Raw genomic sequence first — 21,691 nt, 5'->3', positions numbered from 1 at the left:
CACAAGAAGAAAGGACCCACAAGCCCTGCAGAGGGTCAGAATAATCCCAGAATAACCCCAGAATAATCCCAGAATAATCCCAGAATAATCTTAGAGTTCCCACCACTGCTGGGCTGCACCATCTGAACCCCAGGATTTACAGAGCCTTTCACACTCAGCTGCCAGGCTGCTGTCTGAGTTTTCAGGCTCTCAGCTACTCTGGGAAGCAAAGAGCCCAGAGAGAGGAAGAAAACAGAAATGGACAGAGAAGGAAATAAAAGCAAACGAGCTGATGAATCATGACCATTGGTGGAGAACAAAGAGGTCCTCAAGTGGGAACTAACTGTGAAAGGAGAGAAAACTTTGTAAAGCAGAAAAAAGCAGAAAGAAAGGAAGAGTGGCATGGATTCCATGTTAATTTTCTTAAATCTTTCCTAAAGGTTTTGTTTTGATTTGTTTTGATTTGAGATAGTGACCCAGGTAAAATGTTTGGATCAGTGATGCTGCACTCAGCTGGGGATGTGGGTAGAATTTGGTTCACTTGGTCTTTGAGCACAGACATTCCTGCACTGCCTGGTTTGTGCTGGCAATCACTGCTCCTTCTCCCAAAGCACCTAGACACATTTGTGTGTCTTCATATATATATATATATATATAATTATTATTATATATTAATATAATATATAAAAATAATAAATAAAAATAACAATTACACCCACAGCTGAGGGTATAATTGTTATTTTTCACACTAATTCAGGGCCTACACATATTTTGGCCAAAAGGCCAATTTGGTTGGGGACTGATCCTGTGGATGTCATCCCTGCCCATGGTGAGGGGTCTGGTGATCTTTAGGGTTCCTTCCAACCCAAACCACTCTGTAAATCTGTGATTCTGTGATTTTCCACATTTCAGGCAAGAGGCCAAACAACGAGGCTACTGCAGGGACACCCTCCCTCTGACAACTGCTTTACAATGTGGGTTTCTTTCAGAAATGTTCCTCAAAGAAAGTAATTTCCAGGGCTTGATGCTCCTGGGATAATGGCCTGCAATTGCAGGGAAGATGATTCTTCAGAATCCTTCTGTGCAAAGCTCCTTGTCCTGCTTGGGCCAGGTCTCCATCAGGGTGGGGGACACTGTAGTGTTTACACACTAAATTGTTGTGTGCTGCAAGAACATGGCCCCAGACAAAATGGGAGTCATCAATCAAAGAGAAATACAGAGAAAACTGAGACACATTTGCCTTCCAAGTGGCAGACACTCATGTTGTCACAATTTCCAGCTGGAATGACTTATTTTAGTTACAACGTTGAGATCAATCTCGGGCTGCCAGCACTGCTTTTATTCATCTGGTAGATCGAAGCAAAACAAAAAAACCATCACCTACAGTTCCCTTTCATTATTTTGATGAGTTTCAAACTCATTGGCTCCAGGGACTGGAGTTTCTGCCAAAAAACACCTCGGCTCATTCGTTAAAATTTAAGGCAATGTTTCCAAACGTGGGTGCATGAGACAGAACAGCTGGATTCATTATTCTTACAACATCACAAGAGATGCAGCTTCAAAAATTATTTCTATTCACTTTCCTAAGTGCTTAGTTTGCTCTGACAGAGATACTGATGTCTCTGTGTTCTCAGCTGACCTTGTTGTCAGTGTTTTCAGTGAAAAAGGGAAAAGAGTGGGACTGGTTAAATCTTTTCTCTCAATGCTTGATACCCAAAGCAATATCACCAACTTCTGGGAATGAGATATTTCTTCCTATCCACATGCTACCCAGTGCCCAGATGTCCCAATTTTCCCTCAATTCCCAAGGCTCCAGACTCTAAGCACCCCTCTCCTTTCAGGAGGAAATGGGTCCCAAACCCCAGCACAGCACTGGCACAGTGATTCCAAGTAAAAAAGTGAATTATAAATAAAATGTCAGCATTAGCAGCCCTGCCATAAAGTCACCATGTCCTGCAGATATTTTTAATCAGATTTTCTGAGAAGACTGCCTAAAAATAACAGACGTGGCCAAGTGATTTGTGCACTTCAGAAAATTTTTCCTTTCACTCATGGAGAATAATAATTAGAGACAGAAAAGTTGCTGAGGCTCCAGAGATCATCTTAGCTTAATGCCACTGATATTGATCTCATGTTTATGCAATCACCATCACTGGTCAATAAAGACTATAAATGGCTCCCACATGAGTACTAATAAGAATCAAAACTCATGTTTTAAAGGGAGAATGGATTGTGAGCAAGTCATTCACTTTCAGCATTTGCTCTAATGTTCATGCTACATGACAAACACTGAAATAAGCTTATTTTGGGCTCTGCAAACATCATTGCTGTAGGGAGCTTGCTCATTTATTTGTGACAAGTTATTTGTTTTCTGCTTTTAAAGAAGGCTGCAATGTAGTAACTGAATTTTGCCATGAGGTTGAGCTTAACCAGAGCTCCCCAGAAATTCAGTTCCTCCTTTTGGCCATGGGAAATTAGACTGTGGCTTAATTTCTAGAATTCATACACATTTTAACACAGGCTTGATGAACCTAATGATGCCCTCCACTCTCTGCTTTCTACAAGAAGAACTTAACAGACAACTCAGATTCATGATGGTGAGACGAATCCCATCTCCCCACTGTGCACAAAATTAATCCAAAATTAAGATATATCACTGTCTCCCTGCTTTTGTTACTTGGGTTGAGCTTGTCACCACTGTCCCAAGGTAACCAGCACAGCAGATATGCGAAATTTCTTGTGTCTGACTTGACCTTGATATGTTGAAAGCATAAACAAGGTGCCTACACTGGGTGCTGTGTGAATGGTTCTGTGTAAATTTTAAATGTAAAAAATTATTACAAAGTTTTGGTTTACTGTTAACTGAAATAGAATTGGGTTCTGAAAGAAGGATCAAAACTGCCTTTTCTACAGTCTTCAAAATAAAACACCCAAACTGTGTAGAAGGGAAATCTGCAGGGAATTGCAATGCCAGTAAGTACAGCCAAGCAACAGCCTCTCTGCTGCCATTGCAGGAAAAAGCAAAAAAGGTTTAGCATTTAGCATATTAATTACACTAAAGAGTAAAATTACCTGTATATGATGCCTTTGGAGTGGAGGAACTGGAGCCCACAAATGATTTCAGCAGCATAAAACCTGAATGACAGAAGGCACAGGTCAGAACAGGAGCTTCCCAAAGGTTTTTTCAACTAGACCCAAAAGGATGGAAACCTTGTCCCTACAAGAGCCAAAATTTCCTTAGATTCCCAGAAGGTTTGGAGTGTCTCCAGAAGGATTGGGGTGACTGGGTTTTACTGATGGGTGATGTGAGATTCCCAAAAGCAGGGGGAATCTGAGATGGGGAGCACACACAGACTCCCTGCCCAGATTTATGACCTGCATTTCAAAGAATCCTGGAATTCTGGAATTTTTTAGGCTGGAAAACCCCTCTAGCATCGAGTCCAGCCATTAACCCAGCACTGCCAAAACCACCACTAAAAAACCGCATCCCCAAGTGCCACATCCACATTTTTTGAACACTTCCAGGGACAGTGATCCCACCACTTCCCTGGACAGCCTCTTCCAGTGACTGACCGCATTTTCAGTGAAGAATTTTTTTTCTGATTTTGAAAGCTTATCCATTATATGGGCTATCCAGCAGGCTAGTGGGCTTTCTCTGGAGTTTTTTTTGAGCTTGAAGTCATTGTTCTCATCACATTTGGACCCGAAGGACATCACCACATCCTGCTGCAAAGAGGCAGCATCAATGTGAAGAATGAAAATGCTGTCCCAGAAGGGAATGAAACCAGAGGATCATATCCCCCTCCAGTGTGGCACAGCTCTGCTCCCTCAGTCTTCAATCCATTGGCACTTATTCTGGATGTTCAAATTCATTTGAAAAATATCACCAAACACTGATTTAAAAGATGGTGTGGGTTTTTATTATTAAATTATTAAATAAATGTAATTCCTATAGTGGTTTCAATATTGACTTTCAAAATACCTTTTGCTTGCAGAAGGATCAAAAGCACCTTTCATTTATTCTAATTCTTCTATTTGCTTTAATCAAAGCTAAATACATATTTAATTCTCTGCTGGTATATTAATTTTTTGTTTAAATTTGCCTTTTGTGCTTTCGATAGGTTTTCACCCCACCCCCTTGAACTTTAAGGGGGGAAAAAAGGGAAAATCCCATTACTTCTGACAAACAACAGCTTCACCTCTGACCACTGGGCTGGGGACCTCAGCTTAAGCAGGTCCTGCAGCTTGGCTACAGGGTGTTGAAAAGAAGCAAGGTCATGTCTGAGTGAAGCCAAGACTAAAAGTCTTCTGTGGGAGGGAGAAGAGGATGGGAAGTGACTCACTCCAGTCCCTCCCTGAGCTGGGAGAATGTCCTGTATGGTTCTGTTGAGACAGCTGGGACAGAGAGGCTTCCAGCACAGGCATCACCCCCACTTTTCAGCTGGACAAGGTGGAGAGAGGTGAAATAATCTGCCCAAGATCTCTGCAGGGCAGTGGCAGAGCACAGAATAAAATCAGGCCCAAAGGCAATAGTAAATGTCTTACGTTGCTCTGGGGAGGTCGAACTTGTGGCAGCTTTGGATGTGGAACATGAGGTCTCCTCCATTGAGGTATTCCATCACAAAAAAGAGGTTTTCCTAGCGAAGGAGAAAAGGTGAGAAAGGTGAGAAGAAATAAGCGGTGGTGAGGAGCAAGGTAAAAGTTTAAATATTTTTTTTAAAAAATCAAAACACACAGAAGGCACTCAAAAAGAGGAAGGAAAGTGTTACTGTGAGGGTTTTGGAAAGAAAACAGCTTTTTGTTTTTTAGATTCCTCATTTCTCCTCTTGGTTGCCTAAGCCCATACTCACCCTCCCTGCTCTGATCTCTATAAACACCACTAGCAAACACTGCAAAGCCACTTCATAACCAGCTGGGGCTGTGGATTTTTACCAGCAGAGCTCCAGGCTCACAGAAAGAGGTTGGTGACTTTACAGTGTCTGTACAGCAGAAGGACAGATGGACAAGCTTCTAGTGGAAAAGGCAAAAATCACTCCCAGCTCTCCTCTGGTCCCCATCCCAGTTCAGTACCCATCCAGTGGAGTCACTTCAAGCTGGTGTCACCTGCATCCCTGCACAGCTTCTGGGGAGGCACCTGGGGCTGATTCTTTCAAGTCATCAGAGACACCAGCCAGACACAGCAATTTGTTCCAAGCACATGCTTGATTTTAACCCTGAAAGCTGCTCTATGTAACTTGCTGGTGGGGAAAGTAATGAATTAATTTCTAGATTCTAGAAATATGATTAATTCATATTAAATATTCTAATTAATCATATTTACCCACTGAGCACCTGCATATCAAAGAAACCTGGAAAAAGTCGAGCTCTTGTCCCCAGTTGCATGCAACCATTGACCAGGGCAGTGAAAAACTCCTCTTGTGGCACACAGAAATTATGGAATCTCTCTATATAATGAGCAGAACTGATCACTGATGTTTCTTTTCCAATCCTTGATGCAGAATCATGGAATCACTGCATGGTTTGGGTGGGAAGGGACCTTAAAGACCCCTAAAGTTCCAACCCCCTGCTCTGGGCAGGGACACCTCCCACTAGACCAGGTTGCTCATGTCCGTGACACTGATCCTCTCACAGCTTCAAGAGCCAAAACTCACCACCAGAACCCTGCAGAAGCTGGTTTGGATTGATGCCTTCCACCCTGAACTGTCTCTACAAAGCAGAAAGGACACCTTTTTCTGAAGGAAAAGGATTTGCACACCGAGCTATGGTCCCAGTTTAAACTTCTGTTTTGAGAATCTCACCTTTTGTGCATAAATGCAGGAATAAAACAAAAGAAATGTGGTATTTTTCCCCTCAAAAGCCTCTCTCTGTTCTGTACACACCTGAAGTCAGTCATCTCTAGGCTGTGCTATAAAGTTTATGAATATCTTCCTTGTGTTGCCTATTGCCCATTACATTTTTTCTGGGGGGTAAATAGAGTTATTTTCACTTATATTTTTAGCAGTTGAAGGTTTTCATCCATAAGATCTAATGTAAGTATCTCTGGCAGCAAGCCAAGAGCTGGCTATGTTAAAAAACCACAAAAGTGCTTGTTCCTTTCAAACAACAGCTGTCTGCTCTAATTTGTGCAATTTCTTTAGCCAGATCCTCTTAATTACAGCACTCTTATTTAAATGGACTCACTGGAAACCCCACCTGTTATCCAACAAGCTCAAAGCCAGATCTGGCCTCCTGGGGAAAGAACACAAATTCCCTCACTCAACCAAACGGGTGCAGGTTTTCAGTGTTTCTTGCACCTGCAGGGGGCTGTGCACATAAATGAGTTTCAGCAAGCAAAAAAGGCCAGAGGAAGGTGGGAAATTTAGTGAAGAAATGCATAAATGCTGGAAGCAATGTGAGCTCAGGAAAATACTTGAACAGATGCTCTTTGGGAAGGTGCACAGGGAGGTGATGGGGTTTAGCCAACAACACACCAGCAACCACATGTGTCCTGCTGGGACTGAAGAAACCTCATGGGTCCTGAAATGGGCCAGATTCAGCTTTAGGGGGCTGGCAAGGAGAAAACCCCTCAGTTTCCCTGTAAAGTCCACTGATTTTGGCTACACCTCATCACACATCTCTAATTGTAGCCTGAAATCCTTGTTTATCCAGCAGAATGAGCAGTCATGCTCTGCTTGTTCATGGATTGAGCAACATCTGATGTACTTGTTTAAATGAACCCAGGGACTCTGACTTGAAACTGGGGACTCTGGCAGCATCCTTGAGGGAAGAAAAGGTGGAGCAGCCCCTCAGAATAATTTACATCCACATATACAAACCCTGTTGCTCCTTAAGCCATGGAGCTGGAGAATACAAACTTTACTCAGGAATGTTTAGTACTGAAGTTTATGATACATCAGGTGCTATAAAGTGGTACATAAATCCTATTGAAAACAGACAGGATCACTCTGACTTTCCTGCTCAGGGGCTTAGAAGTTCCCCTTGCTTCTTAAGAAGTGCAGATTCCTGGAACAGCTCATGGAAGAGAACTGGTTGAGATCAGCCCTACGTCATTATGATTGGTGAGGTGTAACCAAGAAAGGCCAAGTGCAACAACTTGCTGCAGTCAGCTTCCTAGGTCTGAGATCTGCAGAGCCACAGAGCACATTAAATATGGGAAGTGGCAAAACCCATTCTAGAAACCACCAAAAATTCAAGAGAGGAGGTCAAAGGGTCGGAGTGGGGCAGGGGACGTTCTTGCGCACAGGCTCCACTTCACTTCCCCTTGTCCTGGGAAAGTTGGCTGATGGCTCCTGCCTGTCCTGGGAGGCTCTGGAGCCTGTCAGCACTTGCAGCAGGCAGGGGGGTTTTATCTGGTTGAAAATGTCCCTGCTCACTGCAGGGCAGCTGGACTAGATGACCTTTAAAGGTTTTTTCTAACCCAAACCACTCCCTGATTCTCAAGGCTCTGCCATGCCCTTATCCCCTGCAGCAATCCTGTGTCACAGACATGTTTTATGAAAAATCCTTTTGCTAGGATCCTTTCTCCTGAGAAGCTGAGAAGCCTCAGAAATGAAATGTAAACAATAATTATCTGCTGTTGTGGAATGCAACAGGTGGATCTGTGATTGGTCTTATGTGGTTGTTTTTAATTAATGGCCAATCACAGTCTGGCTGTCTCAGACTCTCTGGTCAGTCACAAGATTTTATTATCATTCCATTCCATTCCATTCCTTTCTAGCTTTCTCATGAAATCCTTTCTTCTATTCTTTTAGTATAGTTTTAATATATCATTTTCTTTTAACATTAATATATATCATAAAATAATAAATCAGCCTTCTGAAACATGGAGTCAAGATTCTAGCCTCTTCCCAGGTTGGAGTTGCCTGCAAATTCAGCAGTCCTGCCTGTTGATGGTGAGCAAACAAGCAGGAATGTTGTTCCTCAGTGGTGAGACCCTCACAGCCCTGCAGGAGGCTTGGAAAGAGTGCCCTGTCCCTCTGTCCTGCAGGCAGGTGACAGACAGATTGCTGACCACCTGTGGGACATCCCTGGGTGGCAAATGCTCAAGCTAAACTCTTGGTCATGGTTCTGGAGTCACACAACAGAAAAAGTTTGGTCTCATGGCAGATCTCATGACCATCTTTTGTGACCACAGAGCTCAAGGAGGATTGTAAAGGCCCTTCCTGCACTCAGGGATGGACACTGCACCAGGGTAGTTATAAAATCATAGAAATTCTGAGCTGGAAAGGACCAGCAAGGATCATCACAGTTCAACTCCTGGCCCTGCATAGGACACCTCTGAGAATCACACCATGTGCCTGGGAGCATTGTCCAAACACTTCCTGATGTATTTAACACCAGTTGTCTTAAGAATGTCTGTAGGGGGATAGAATATAAGAAAATAAAGATAGTGTAGAAAGTAATCTTACCCCTAAGGAGTTGCAGCTGGGCCAATTATCAAAGATTAGGAGCAGGCCTGACTTTAACAGGCCACAGCTGTACCCAGTGAGATGAAGATGCTATAAAAGAGTGGGGTGGGTGAGAAGGGAATGGGAGTCAGTTGGCTGCTTTGTGAAGGAGAAAGAATCAGTGCTGGGAGGAGCTGACCATGAGAAACACCAAGAAGGTATGGAACTTTTGTGATAGGAAACAAAAGTACGGAACCCCTGCAATAAGATGACAACAAATATCCATGTATCAGTGTTCCTGATTGCAATCTGTATGGCAGGTTATCTTTTGTCAAGTGGGCAGTTTGCCTTATCTCTCTCTCTGAGTGCTCACAACCACTCCTCCCTTGAGAGGGGACATCTGCTGATAACAGCTATTGAATGACACTGCATGGCTGATAAGAACTACAGCATCCCATTGGGAGATGTGAGCCCAGAGGGAGGAGCCAAGCATTCGTACCTGGATATAATCCAGAGATTTTTGAGACACCAGCATGGCTTCTCCACTGGATTTCCCAGAGGAACAGCAGCTGCCTCCTTCCCTGGATCTTCAGAAGAAGACTGTACCTTTCTACAGGATCCCTGCTCCAACAGAACCACCCCTGACACTGCAGGAGGGCTGCAGCCACAATTGCAATGGGACTGACCCTGACCCACAGGGTGTCAGGTTGGGTTCTGACTCTGTTAGTGTTGTTCCAGTGTACTGCATTGTTTATTTTATTCTTTTATTTTTCCTTTCCTATTAAAGAACTGTTATTTCCTGCTCCCATATTTTTGCCTGAGAGCCCTTTAAATTAAAATTTATAGCAATTTGGGGGGGAGGGTTTACGTTCTCAATTTCAGTCAGGGGAGGCTCCTGCCTTCCTTAGCAGACTCCTGTCTTTCCAAACCAAGGCAATCAGCCATTCTCTACTTCTAGACCATCTCCCAGGAGCTTTCTCCATTGCAGCACTGGGAACAGGACAAACCCTTCTGTAGGAGGGTGAAGTGCTGCTCCTGCAGCAGACAGAGCCCTACAGCATGAGGTTGTACAACACACAGACATGGCAGCAGTGTCCTGCACAACATAACACAGCTCCTGCACACAAAATAACACTGTTCCCCAGACCAGCCAGTGCTGAAAGCCTGGGTTGCTGCAGAACTTTCCTGCCCTTTCAGTCCCTCAGTGCCTGTGCTGAGCTCCTCCCCACAGAGCCACCTGCTCCCTCTCCAGGACATGGCAGGGATGGGGTTAAACCAACCTGCTCTGCTGCACTGCTGGGAGAATGAATAGGCACTATCAGAGATGCTTTCAACTTTATAAACAATGAGTATAAAGCAGGCAGCATTTAAATGGATCTTTTGAAGGTACATCCTTTAATAGGCTCTTAAAGTCCTTTAACCAGCTGGAAGCCCTCCAGAGCACTTTCCTGCAGAGATTTTCATATTTTTGTTTTCTTTGCATTTTGAAAGCTCTTGCATACATACAAATACACAATTTAACACCATTTACCGAGGAGCAAAAATTCTTCTTCCCAGGGATTCCAGGAGGATGGATGTCAGAATAATTAATGCTGCAGGACAGTGTGGCTTTACCTGTGTTTAGATCAGTTACCCTAACAAATATCTCCACCTGGAGAAGGTTCCAGATCAAGTGACCTAATCCTGCTGCATTCCCACTGAACTAGGCTGTCCCTGGCCAGGAGAAAGGCTGGACATGATGCAATTCCTGCAGCTGGCTCTGGTCTCACCTTTCCATGCAGCTCAGCACAGCCTGGGTGCTGATCCACACCTTGGATCTGTTTTATTTCATTGGACAGTTGGCAGCCAAAAACCTCTCCAGCCCTTTCCACCACATCACTGAGTGCTGCAATCCCATCAGAGCATCCCATCCAGTGGGAAAGAGGGAAATGCAGTCCTCACTGTGTCCACTGTCACAAGGAACAGTTAACACAGGGTTACTCCTTCACCTCCACTGGAATTTGCACCAGAGCAATCCAAATTTTAATTCTGTTTTTTGGTTTAAATACTTTTCCCCACCCTCTTGTGTAATGTCAGCCAATCTTCTGGAGATGGCAGCATTTCTTAGAGCTGCCCAATAATCCAATCCAGCCTGTTCTCTCAGTGTTTATTTCTTGTTCTAATCCTTGCACTCTCAGCATTCCTGGCTGTTTGAGCTGCTCATTTGGGATGCTCAGCATGGTGTGCACATCTGCTTGGTGCAAAGCACAGGAATGTATTTATACACATAAATAAAACACATTTGCAGAGAGGAAGGTGCAGACTTGGCTTCCACTCGAGCTCTGAGATCCCCAGACCTTTCCTCACACTCAGAGCAGACAGAGCCCATCACTCACTGATAAACTGAGGCACCATCAGCCCAGGCCTTGCAAGAGGAAGTGCTTTTCCCTATCAGTGTCCAGCAGAATCTTGGATAGAGACTGATTTTCTCAAGGCTAGAGAAAGATTTGTCTGAAGTTTTGTGGATTTAAAAAAAATAAAATCACCAGACCAAAAATGAAACAAAAACTAGCCAAATCCACAAAAAGTAAATATTTTAGCAGTTGAAAAACAGAAAAAAATTGAAATGTTTTTATTTTAGGAAGTAATTTTTTTTCAGGATAAAGTGCAGCTAGACTGCAGATTTTTAGAAATCTCAGGCATTTTGGGCTGATTTTCCTCAGGCTGGACAATGGGGAGGCAATGACAAAAAGTGTATTGAATATGGCAATCATCTTTTACTTTAAAAACTCCCACTGCTGAGCTATCCTCCTCTTTTCCTGGCCAATTCCTTCCCCCAGTTCACACCACATGGGCTGACATCACCTAGAAGTGTCTTACAAAAACTTCACATGTTTGATATTTTAATTACAGCTGCTCACACCTCCTCTGGCACAACCTTGTAGAAATCCCAAAGCTCTGCTAAGATGTTGCTATTTCTGCTAAACCACGTTGAAATTTTGGCCAGGATCCAACAAGACCTTGCCAGCTTTCCTGCCTGTTGGTTGCAAGAGGAAAAATCCTCAGAGCTTTCCTAAAATTTCCCATCAGCTGCTTCAAATTTGGCCTTGAATCAGATTTTTTTTCCAAGCGCAAAGTACTCAGAATGCTACAGGGATGGACAGATATTTCCAAGAAAAAGCAGAAGGATGGAGCTGGGGATGTTCAGGAGATCCATGGCACCACCAGGCAGAGGAGCTGAACATCCAAAGGGTCTGAAATGCCCCCATGCCAACCCCATGCAAAGAAATCAGCCCTGCCCCTCAAAAGCCAGTCAGAGAAAGAAGAAAACTGAAATCATGCTTGGAAAAAAAATAATTTCAGGAATTGAAGTAACCTCTGAAGAGATATTTTATTGAGAAATCTGAAAATACCCATGGAAAACAAAGAATTTTCAAATTACGACCACACTTCTTTTACCATTCTTTTCTCCTTCTTGCCAGTGTAAGAGATTGTTCAGTCAGTATTAAGCACACAAGGGCAACAGAGGATGAGAAAAAGGCTCACCACCAGAAGAAAAAAGTATAATACAACAGTAAAGCAGAAAATAAACATTTCTGTAACATTTTCTTTTAAATTGCAGTAACGATTACTTCTCTTCTGGGTTGCGATAATCTTCTCTGTTGCTATTTTGTGCTGCAAGTCAAAATGCCTCAAGATTTAATTTGCATTTAGGTAAAGGGTGTTAATAAAACTTGGTCAATGAGGTAAAGAAACAGAAATAAAAGTGACTTTCAAAAAGGGGAAGCCTATTTTTATGGCAGAAGATCAGTGAAATGCAAAAACGAATAAAACATAAGCTCTGGGATGCCTAGTCACTCTTTTGGCATTACTGATTTTGGGATTTCACAGAATTATAAACATATTTTTCCTCCTCTTTAACATAACAGCATCCCTTTAAATCTAATACAGCAGAATAGCAGAATAGCTCTTTGAGCTTATTGTTAAAATTCAGAGTATGTAATTATGCCAGCTGAATATCTGGATACAAAGATGACTGCAGTAAAATAAAACAGAAAAATTCAAAAAGAGATTGGACAAAAAAAAAAAAAAACCCCAAACACTCTGGGCTTGCATTTATTCTCATGCAATAAAACATGAAAAGTATTCAGAGTTTTGAAAGCACTGATCATTCAGACTCCAAAAAACCTGTCTGAAGAGCCATCCAGATTTATATAATTGAGCAGTCACTCATTACCTGGGTGGAAGTGAGGAAGAAACTCATCCCAGAGCTCAGAGAGCTGCCAACAGATTAAAGGAATTTTTCCCCCTCTGGAAACATGTGGACTATTGAGGTCCTTGCTTTGGTGCAGGAATATTCCTGTTTTTACTGTCCTTTGCAGAGACACAGCACCTGGAGCAGCTCAGGAAGCCAAAGCATGAGGGATTCAGAAAGGCATTGGCACATGTGTTTCTGTTTACTTATCTATCCAGTGAAACTCCAAGAAACAAAAAAATGTCATATTTTCAATATTAAAATCCTTAGAGGGACTCTACACAGCAGTGCTGTGGCTTCTGCCCATGGCAGGGGGATAGGAATAGGTGATTTTTAAGGTCCCTTCCAATCCAAACCATTCCATGATCCTAAAACGATTGCCATAAAAGACATTCTGACAGCCACAGTGCTTTGAGCCCTGGAGGACCATCCAAGGTTGTCACAGCTCCCAGCTCTGGGTGACTTTCCTGCCCTGAGTGATCACTGCTGGCTTGCAAAGGTCAGGGGAGAAAATACAGGGGAGAAAATCAACCAGAGCCCAGAGCAGCTTTGGCCTGGGCAGCCCCATCCCAGCTCCTCTCTCTCTGTGGAGCCAAGATGGGGAGATCACACAGATTTAAAGAGGCAGGGATGGCTTGGGATGAGATTGGATGAGAATTCTTTGTCCATGACAGGAGGGCAATTCTGTGCTGCTGCCCTGAAGCGCTGAAAAAAAACCATCTGGCTTTTCTAGCCTGGCACCCATGAATCTTTCAGGCACTCATTGCTTTGCCATCCTTCAGTTTTTCCCCTTAAACAGTCAGTAAATCCCACCTGCATCCCAACACGACTCCATTTGGCCTCTCCTCTTTTTGCTGTGGTCTCATGAGGGAAGGGGACACTTGCATGCCTGCACTGCCTGAACCCAGACTCCAGAATGTCCCTGCTGCACCATCCTGACCCTGACCTACTGTCACAGACACGTTTTATGAAAAATCCTTTCCTTAGGGTTTTTTCTCCTGAGAAGCTGAGAAGCCTCAGGAACAAAATGTAAACAATGATTATCTGCTGCTGTGGAATGCATCAGGTGCATCTGTGATTGGTCTCATGTGGTTGTTTCTAATTAATGGCCAATCACAGTCCAGCTGTCCAGACTGCCTGGTCAGTCACAAGCCTTTGTTATTCTTTCTTTTTCTATTCTTTAGCTAAGAATATATGAAATCCTTCTTCTGATGTAATCCTTTCTTCTATTCTTTTAGTGTAGTTTTAATATAATATATATAATAACATAATAAATCAGCCTTCTGAAACATGGAGTCTTTTAGTATAGTTTTAATATAATATATTCTTTCAGTATAGTTTTAGTATATTACTATTCTTTTTGTATAGTTTTATACTAGTGTGTATATATATATAGTATATATATGTACTATTATAAAAGTATATAGTATAGTATATATATAATATATATAATATTTTTAATATATATAGTACTAGTATATATAGTATATAGTATATAGTATATAGTATATAGTATATAGTATATAGTATATAGTACTACTATATATATACTATATATATATCTAGTATATAACTATTTTTTTAGTATAGTTTTAATATAATATATATCATAAAATAATAAATCAGCCTTCTGAAACATTCTCATCTCTTCCTTCATCCTAAGACCTCTGTGAACACCATCACAACCTACAGCTCCCAGACCAGGCTGGAGCACAGACAGCATGGTTCTGCTGCTGGCTTCAGTCAGCATCCCTCTGGAGATACAGGCAGCAATCCCTGGAGTAAAAACTCCCTCACAGAGCTGTGACTGCTGTCAATGTTTTATCTCTTCAATTAAATATTGATCTTCTTTGCTTTTGGAGTTGTGGCATTTATATTTTCCTCTGAAAACCAGCCCTCCTCAAGTAGGGAGTTAAAAGGATTCATTCCCAGCACACATTATCCCCACTGTCAGTCCCAAAGGGGTTAAGCATGAATGCCTGGGCTCAGTGCCACATCACCTACAGCAGTTCCCAGATGTTCCCTGTTAAAAATTTAACCTGTCTTTAAACAGGTGCACATCCACAGATGACTGGGATGTGCCACAGAGGTTGTATTTGTTTCTCCTGACCCTGCAGAAGAACCTCCCATTGAGCAGGTCCTAACCTTACACTGAGCAGGGCCTTGTGCCACCAAACCCTGGGGCTGAGCAGGGACTGGGGGCATCCAAACAAACCCCTGAACAAGCAGCCATGAGACAGTGCTGCTCTGAAATTGAGCTAAGAGATATCAACCACCTCTCAGGAATGATTTGAGTAGGTTGGACAAAGACAAGCCCTCCATGGTTTCTTTCTATGCCCTGTGTGTGCTTTGGTGTTAAGGCTGTTGGTGGTGGCTCTGGGAAGCTGAGCAGTTGTTGGCATGTAGGACCATGGAAATATGTGTATTACTTAAATATCACTTCAGTTTTAGTTTGGAGTCACAAGTGAGATTTCAGGAGCTCTGAACTGCAGAACCACCAGTGTCTGATGCCATTTTACAACAACTGGGGGCAAAGAAGTGAATGACAGCATGTTTATCCTCCAAAACCCGGGTTTCTTGAGTTGGCTTTGATCCAGGCTAGCTGCAGCACAATGCTCCATGGTCCAAGAGGTTCAGATAACTCCATGAGGAGTCAGTGTCATCCTTACCCTGGCTGTGGCCTTGGCACATCCTTGGCCCAGGGTACCAGATGCAGATTTTAACAGCAGATTTTACCTCAATGACTCTTGGATGCCATAATCCTCAAATACACCATCCCATCCCCAGATTGATGTGGGAAAAGTAGATTAAATTTCTGGAGCTATTTTCTGAGTGCTTAATCTGAAGATCCCTTTCCTGAGCACCACTTCGTGTCCCAGGTGGACCCCAGCAGGCTGAAGCCCTTCACCAAGCATCTGTATTTCAGTAAAGCATTCTCAGCCTGTGGAAGAAGGTGGCAGATGCTTGTCTTACCTTGGTCTGGAACGTGCAGAAGACATGAGTGAGGAATGGGTGCTCCCAAGCCAAGGAAAGGACTCTCTTCTCCACCATCGTGCACTCAACGTCATCATCCATCAGCACCACGTCCTTCTTCAGGGCTTTCACAGCAAAATACTGGTCTGTGCTCTTCAGCTCGGCCAGGAACACCTGGAATGGAAACAGCTGCTCAGAAAGAGGGATTATCTCCTCTCAGAACAGCCATGTGAGGGTGGGAGCTGAGCTCCTGGGAATTCACTGGGGTACACCTTAAAAACCTTGATGCTTAAGGCCCCATTCTGCCATTAAGGACTTTGAGTTTGCTCCACCCACACAGAATAGTTTTATAAAGTTGAGTCCTAGAGAAGGATGTGAAAATCTTGGCAATTACAGGAGAAAGGTACATGCCTGGATGGAAAGGACATGCCAGAGAGCCAAACACCTCTGATAACAGAAACCATCCTCATGCAAATGCTCCTAAGATACATTTCCTGTTTTCTGACTTCAAATAATAAAACACAGAATATTGCTGTGTCAGCATTTGAAATGCAAATACCCTGCACCAGCTCTTCAGCAGGTGGAAAATGATGTCCACCAGTAGCTGGACTGGTTTTATTCAGATGTCTTTCTCTCCTTCCTCTCAGTTTTCAGGTCTGAGCACACAGGCTGGGTGTCCTGTGCTTTTGCAGGAGTTCTTCTCTGAGAATGGGAAAACACCTCCCAGAGGAGTTACAACCTCTGTCTATTTTTATAGGCAGGGAAAATGAAACCCAGAGCAGCAGAGAAGGGTTTCTAGAGACCACAGAGCAAAGAAGTCTCTCCTGGAAGGCAGTGACAGTCCCGATCTTCACCCTAACAGCCTGCTGACCCTGTTTCTATAGACTGAATAAATGTGTAAGATTTATTTAAAGACCTCTTCAAAGAGGTCTTTGAAGTTCTCTGCCAGACACTATTTACTGAGTAAGCTCAGACACGTTTTAGCCCTGACAAAAGTTTTATTTACCCTTTTGGCTACTGCTGCATTTCACTTTGTAGCACCAGACAGAGAGTAGAGCCTCCCTCTGTCTCTGCACTGAATGACCAGAAATGCTCACAGTGCTGATGCTGCAGGCTCCCTTTTTACCCTCATGTTTGTGCTGGGCACTGCTCTCCTGGGGAAGCTGGGGAATGAATGTGCTGCCTTTGTGACCTGTGCTGTGGCTCCCAAGGAGCAGGGAGGCAATGCCAGACCCCATCCAGAGGGGGTGATGGGAGATATCCCCATGGATCTGCTCCTCAGCTTCCCAGGATCACACAGAGACCCCTCAGGCACTGAGATGTGACACCCTGTCCCCTCTATGGGGAAGTGAATCTCTCTCCAAGCAAATGAGGGCACCAGGAGTGACACCAGCACAGGAAACTCGTGGGTGAGTTTTTGTCGCAGAAAGGCACAAAATGGCCCATCCTCCCCACACCCACAGAGAGATGTGCACTTCAGAGAGAAGCAGAAGCCTGCAGAGTCCATGCCAGCATGAGGGCTAAAACAAGGTACAGAATGTGCTTCAATGGAGGCATTCAGGACTTGAAGAGATGAACACCTCTCACCTCTCATGAGATCTCTTTTGAGGAATGGTTTAGATAAGAAGACCTCCAAAGATCCTTTCCTTCCAATAAAAATGTTTCCATTATATCCATGCTCTTGATTTGCAGGTTAGTCTGGAATGTTGGTTTGGGGTACTCTGGTTTAGCTGTGAGATGCCTCAGCTCTGGCTCCCATGCAAACTGTGGACATGACAAGTGGACACAACACCTTCTACTGGAAAATTTCCCTGACCATTGAGCTGGAAATAGATGGCCTTTAAGGTCCCTTTCAACCCAAACCATTCTATGATTCTGTTACTTTCTAGTATGAAAGGCCAACACAGGAAATATTTCACCAGTGGAGAAGTTGGCTGCAGCAATTGCTCCAGATCATTTAGCAGGCAAAAAGCAGCCCTTTGTCAAGGCACAGTTTCCCCCTTGGAGAGATGTGAGATGGGGGCAATGTGATCCATATTACTTCTCCTTATTGGCTGTGAAAACACAATGGGGAATCCCTCTGAAATTGCTTCTCTCAGCTTTGTGCTGGCACTGAGTAACACGAGTCCCCTGCAATGGGGAAGAACAGTCCACAATCCACCAGGATTAAAGAATCCACTGAAAACAGGTGGTTCTTGTTTCAAAAGCACAAATTCTTGGCTGCTGCAGAATTTGCTTTGGGCTCCAGCACGGATCAGAGCTGGAAAGAGCAGTTACAGCTCCCAGCTGGGACCTGCTGCTCTGAGAGCAGAGCTGATCCACACTCAGCTCCTCAGCTCAGGCTTCCACCTCCCTGTGAAGAGGGAGAGCACAGAGACCTTTCCCCAGCTCTCTGGGGATATCCTGGTGTGACAGTGTTCACAGGGGTTCTTGGATGAGGGAAGAGATGTTGACTCTATGTTCAGAAGGCTTGATTTATTATTTTATGATATATATATATATTACATTATAACTATACTAAAAAGAAATAGAAGGAAAGGTTTCTTCAGAAGCTAGATAAGCTAAGAATAGAAAAGAATGAATGATAACAAAAGGCAGCTCTCTCTGACTCTGTCCGAGATAGCTCTGTCTTGATTGGCCATTAATTATAAACATCTAAGATGGGCCAGTCACAGATGGACTTGTTGTATTCTACAGCAGCAGATAATCACTGTTTACCTTTTGTTGCTGAAACTTCCCCGCTTCAGCAGGAAAAATCCTAAGAAAGGATTTTCACAAAAAGATGTCTGCGACATCCTGGATCCATCAACCTGCACAGAAGGGGAAATTGAAACCTTGCCTGGGCCATTCCTGTCCTGTCATGAGAGAGCAACTAATGGGACAGGGAGAAAGACAAGGTGAGGAGAAGATGGAGTTCAGGATTCAGCCATGCCAGAGCAAGGATTCTTTGAAGATTTGGAGGTTTATCCGCCATTGTGTGGCAGCAGGACCAGGGCAGTGACCTGTACTGGGCACTGGTGAGGCCACACCTCAAATCCTGTATTCAGCTTTGGGTCCATCACTACAAGGAAGGCACTGAGGGGCTGGAGCATGTCCAGAGAAGGGAATGGAGCTGGGGAAGGGGCTGGAACACCAGAAGGAGCTGGGAAGAGGCTCAGCCTGGAGCAAAGGAGGCTCAGGGGGGACCTTGTGCACAGCTGCTGACAGGAGGGGACAGACAGGGGGAGTCAGGCTCTGCTCCAGGGAACAGGGACAGGACAAGAGGAAATGGCCTCAAGTAGTTCCAGGGGAGGTTGAGATGGGATACTACAAAAAATTTCTTCACTGGAAGAGTGGTCAGGCATTAAAGGGGCTGCCCAAGGAAGTGGTGGGGTCACCATCCCTGAAAGTGCTCAAAAAACATGTGGATGTGGCACCTGGGGAGACAGTTAGTGGTGGACTTGGCAGTGCTGGGTTAGCAGTTGGATGCAAAAACCTTGGACATCTTTTCCAAGCTAAATGATTCCATTCATTCCAACCAAATGATTCCATTCCATGTTTTTCCCTAAGTGTCCCTTCAAAGCAGATCTATTTAATGTCACACAAAGCAACATGCAAATACCCACAGTGGTGTCCCAGTCCCAGTTCTTACCTTGCCAAAGCTGCCCTTCCCCAGCATCTTGTGCAGGACAAAATCTTCAATGGTCAGTTTTAACTGCACTTGGTGCTCCTGCTGCTCCTGGGACTGTTCTCCCAAGTCTGACTCTATGAGGGATTCTCCCTTCACTGTGCCCTCCACTGGGGTCTCCCAGGAGATGCCTTGTGGCTCTGCAACACACATCAAAGCACCCAAATAAACCGCTGGATAGGAGCAGAAAATCTCCAGAACACTCACAGGTATTCTGCTTAGAGGTTTAAAAGGGTATTTTAGACAAATGGAAGCGTGGTGGCCATCTCTGAGTAGATCTGCTCCCACACTGCTTTCTCTCCAGAGGAAACTTTACTCCAGTGGAAACTGCATCTTCTTCAGTAGCTTTTTTTAAAATTTACAAACCACTTTACAAACTCCTTTATCTGTCTTTCTGTTTTATAGCACCAAATCCTTAATTTCTGGCCATCTGTCTTTTCTCCAGTCCTTCTTGCTGCTTGCCATTATGATGCAGTTTCATTTTTCAAGGTCTTTTCAAAACCCTAGGCAAAGCTAGGAGAAAAGGTGGGATGGCATTTTCACACTGTGCTCCTGCTCTGGATGTGAAGCATTCCAGATCAACCATTCCAGCCAGCCTGGAGTGGAATCACTCTTGAGTTTTTTCAATACTCCACTAACCTGGATTTATAAGAACTTGTAAGAGATTTTGCCCCTCACTGGATTTATCCCGTCGCTGTAACTGCTCTAAAATGCTGAACACTACTCAGCAAACTCATCCACATGTGAAACAGATGTGAAACCACCTGGGGCTTCACTGCTTCACATCAGCACAGCCAGTTCTACTTGAACAGAACACAAATAAACACAGATGGGGACATCATTTATTTCTCCTTGGGGTCCAAAGGGCACAGTCTCTCACCCTCCTAAACATCTGCTCTTGTACCACACAGGGCTGTGACACCTAGATCAGCTCCTGGGTGAGTGAAGTGGAGGCCTACCAGTGGTTTTCAAAGCTACTGGAATTCAACCTCCATCCAAAAATGTGAAATCAGAAAGAAAATTGGCCACGGTGATCAGAAGGATTCCAAATATCCTGTTTAGAGCTTGGCAATAAATTCCCCACTCGTGTCACCTCCAACTCACCATGTACCAACCAAACAACAAAAAGCTCTGCCCTGTATCACCAGGAGGAGTTACCTTTTTTCCCTGATGCTGGCAGGGCCTGAAGTGGTGTCACATCCTTCACAGGAACAGGGAAGCCAATTTCCAGAGGTCCATCTCTGGAGATCTGTTCACTGTCGCGCTGGCAGCGAGCCTGGGGCACAGAAACCAGCAAAGTTTTGAGCCAAAATCACGTGCCAAGCTTATGAATAACACCATGACTTCTTGAGTGTGACTCACAAAAGGCAAAATCTAGAAGAGAATCTAAAAATGCTTCAACTATTTACCTGCTGGGTGCTCTCTATCATTGCCAGAGCTTCAGCCATCAGTTTCTGGTTCACTCCACAAAGATTTGCTACTTTTGCCTGGCACTTGTGGTGGACGTTCATGCCACAGGCTGAAAGAGAGAACACGAGGTGTCAGAACAATGAAGGGTTGGGCAGGAGCAAGTGTTGGCCAGAGACAGAGATCAGCCACCTAAAGAGCTCCTGAGATGGCACTCAGGGAGTTTTTTGGTTCCCTATGGAGACTATTTTTGTATTTTCTCCTGGCTAGAAGTTTCATTTCCACATCCATCAGCCTCTGCAGGTACAGGCTACTAAAATTACAAGGCACCATCTCAGAGATAAACTGTAATCACAGAAGAGGATCCTCCCATTGGTTTGGAATGATGAAGACAGTGAAATGTCTTGGGTCTGACAATGGAAATAGAGCTTGCCAGTTCATACTGGGGTGATTCGGGGAGATGAACAGTGTCAGTGTGATGCTCTTTGTCTCTTTGGGAATCAACTCATCATCCTTCTGGATCAAATATCTCTCACACATGGACAGATCATTCTTGAAGAATGATCCTCCTTGAAGGACAGTCCTGTAGACCACTCCTTCACCCTCCTGGGTGCTGTCAGAACCCAGGACATTCCTCTGGCTGCCCTGGGTGATTCCAGAGCCTGGCAGGGGGCTCAGAGACCTTGGCAGGGAGTCAAAACCACCTGTGCCTTTGATTTTAGCCCATGGAAACAATTACCAACTTTGTGTGAGGATTTACAAGCCACAAGGATTTACAAGAGTTTGAGTAGAATGCTAGTTAATTTGTCACAGGGTGAAAAAGTAGAATTTTGGGGATTTAGAATGGGGGTTCAAGAGGCAAGGTGGAGGAATCTGGGCATGTCCTATCCTTCTCCTTCTTCTTGTCCTCCATCTTCTGCTGTGATGATGACACTTCTGGATTGGTTTAGAGTAGAGACAGACTGTCTAACATAGGTTATAGGTATTGGAAAATTCTTGTAAATAAAGTACATGTTGTTGTTAGTATAAAAAGCCAACACCACC

The 21,691-nt window shown here is 44.0% G+C and overlaps 1 protein-coding gene across 3 annotated transcripts in view; it reads right to left on the bottom strand.

The window, feature by feature from the left end:
• PRKCQ (protein kinase C theta) overlaps positions 1–21,691 on the bottom strand; it is a 57,629-nt gene that overhangs the window by 6,698 nt on the left and 29,240 nt on the right. For all 3 annotated transcript variants that reach the window (XM_064703068.1, XM_064703066.1, XM_064703067.1), the window contains exons 10-15: positions 20,650–20,759; positions 20,399–20,516; positions 19,205–19,380; positions 15,574–15,747; positions 4,525–4,616; positions 3,052–3,114 (exon numbers count right to left, since the gene is read on the bottom strand). In XM_064703068.1, the coding sequence (XP_064559138.1) occupies positions 3,052–3,114; positions 4,525–4,616; positions 15,574–15,747; positions 19,205–19,380; positions 20,399–20,516; positions 20,650–20,759 (733 nt within the window). The remainder of the gene's footprint in view (positions 1–3,051; positions 3,115–4,524; positions 4,617–15,573; positions 15,748–19,204; positions 19,381–20,398; positions 20,517–20,649; positions 20,760–21,691) is intronic.

Source organism: Zonotrichia leucophrys, chromosome 1A (assembly GCF_028769735.1).
Source record: "Zonotrichia leucophrys gambelii isolate GWCS_2022_RI chromosome 1A, RI_Zleu_2.0, whole genome shotgun sequence".
Lineage (NCBI taxonomy): Eukaryota > Metazoa > Chordata > Aves > Passeriformes > Passerellidae > Zonotrichia > Zonotrichia leucophrys.
The sequence above is the reverse complement of the archived record's forward strand: the minus strand, read 5'-3'. Positions and strand labels throughout refer to the sequence as shown.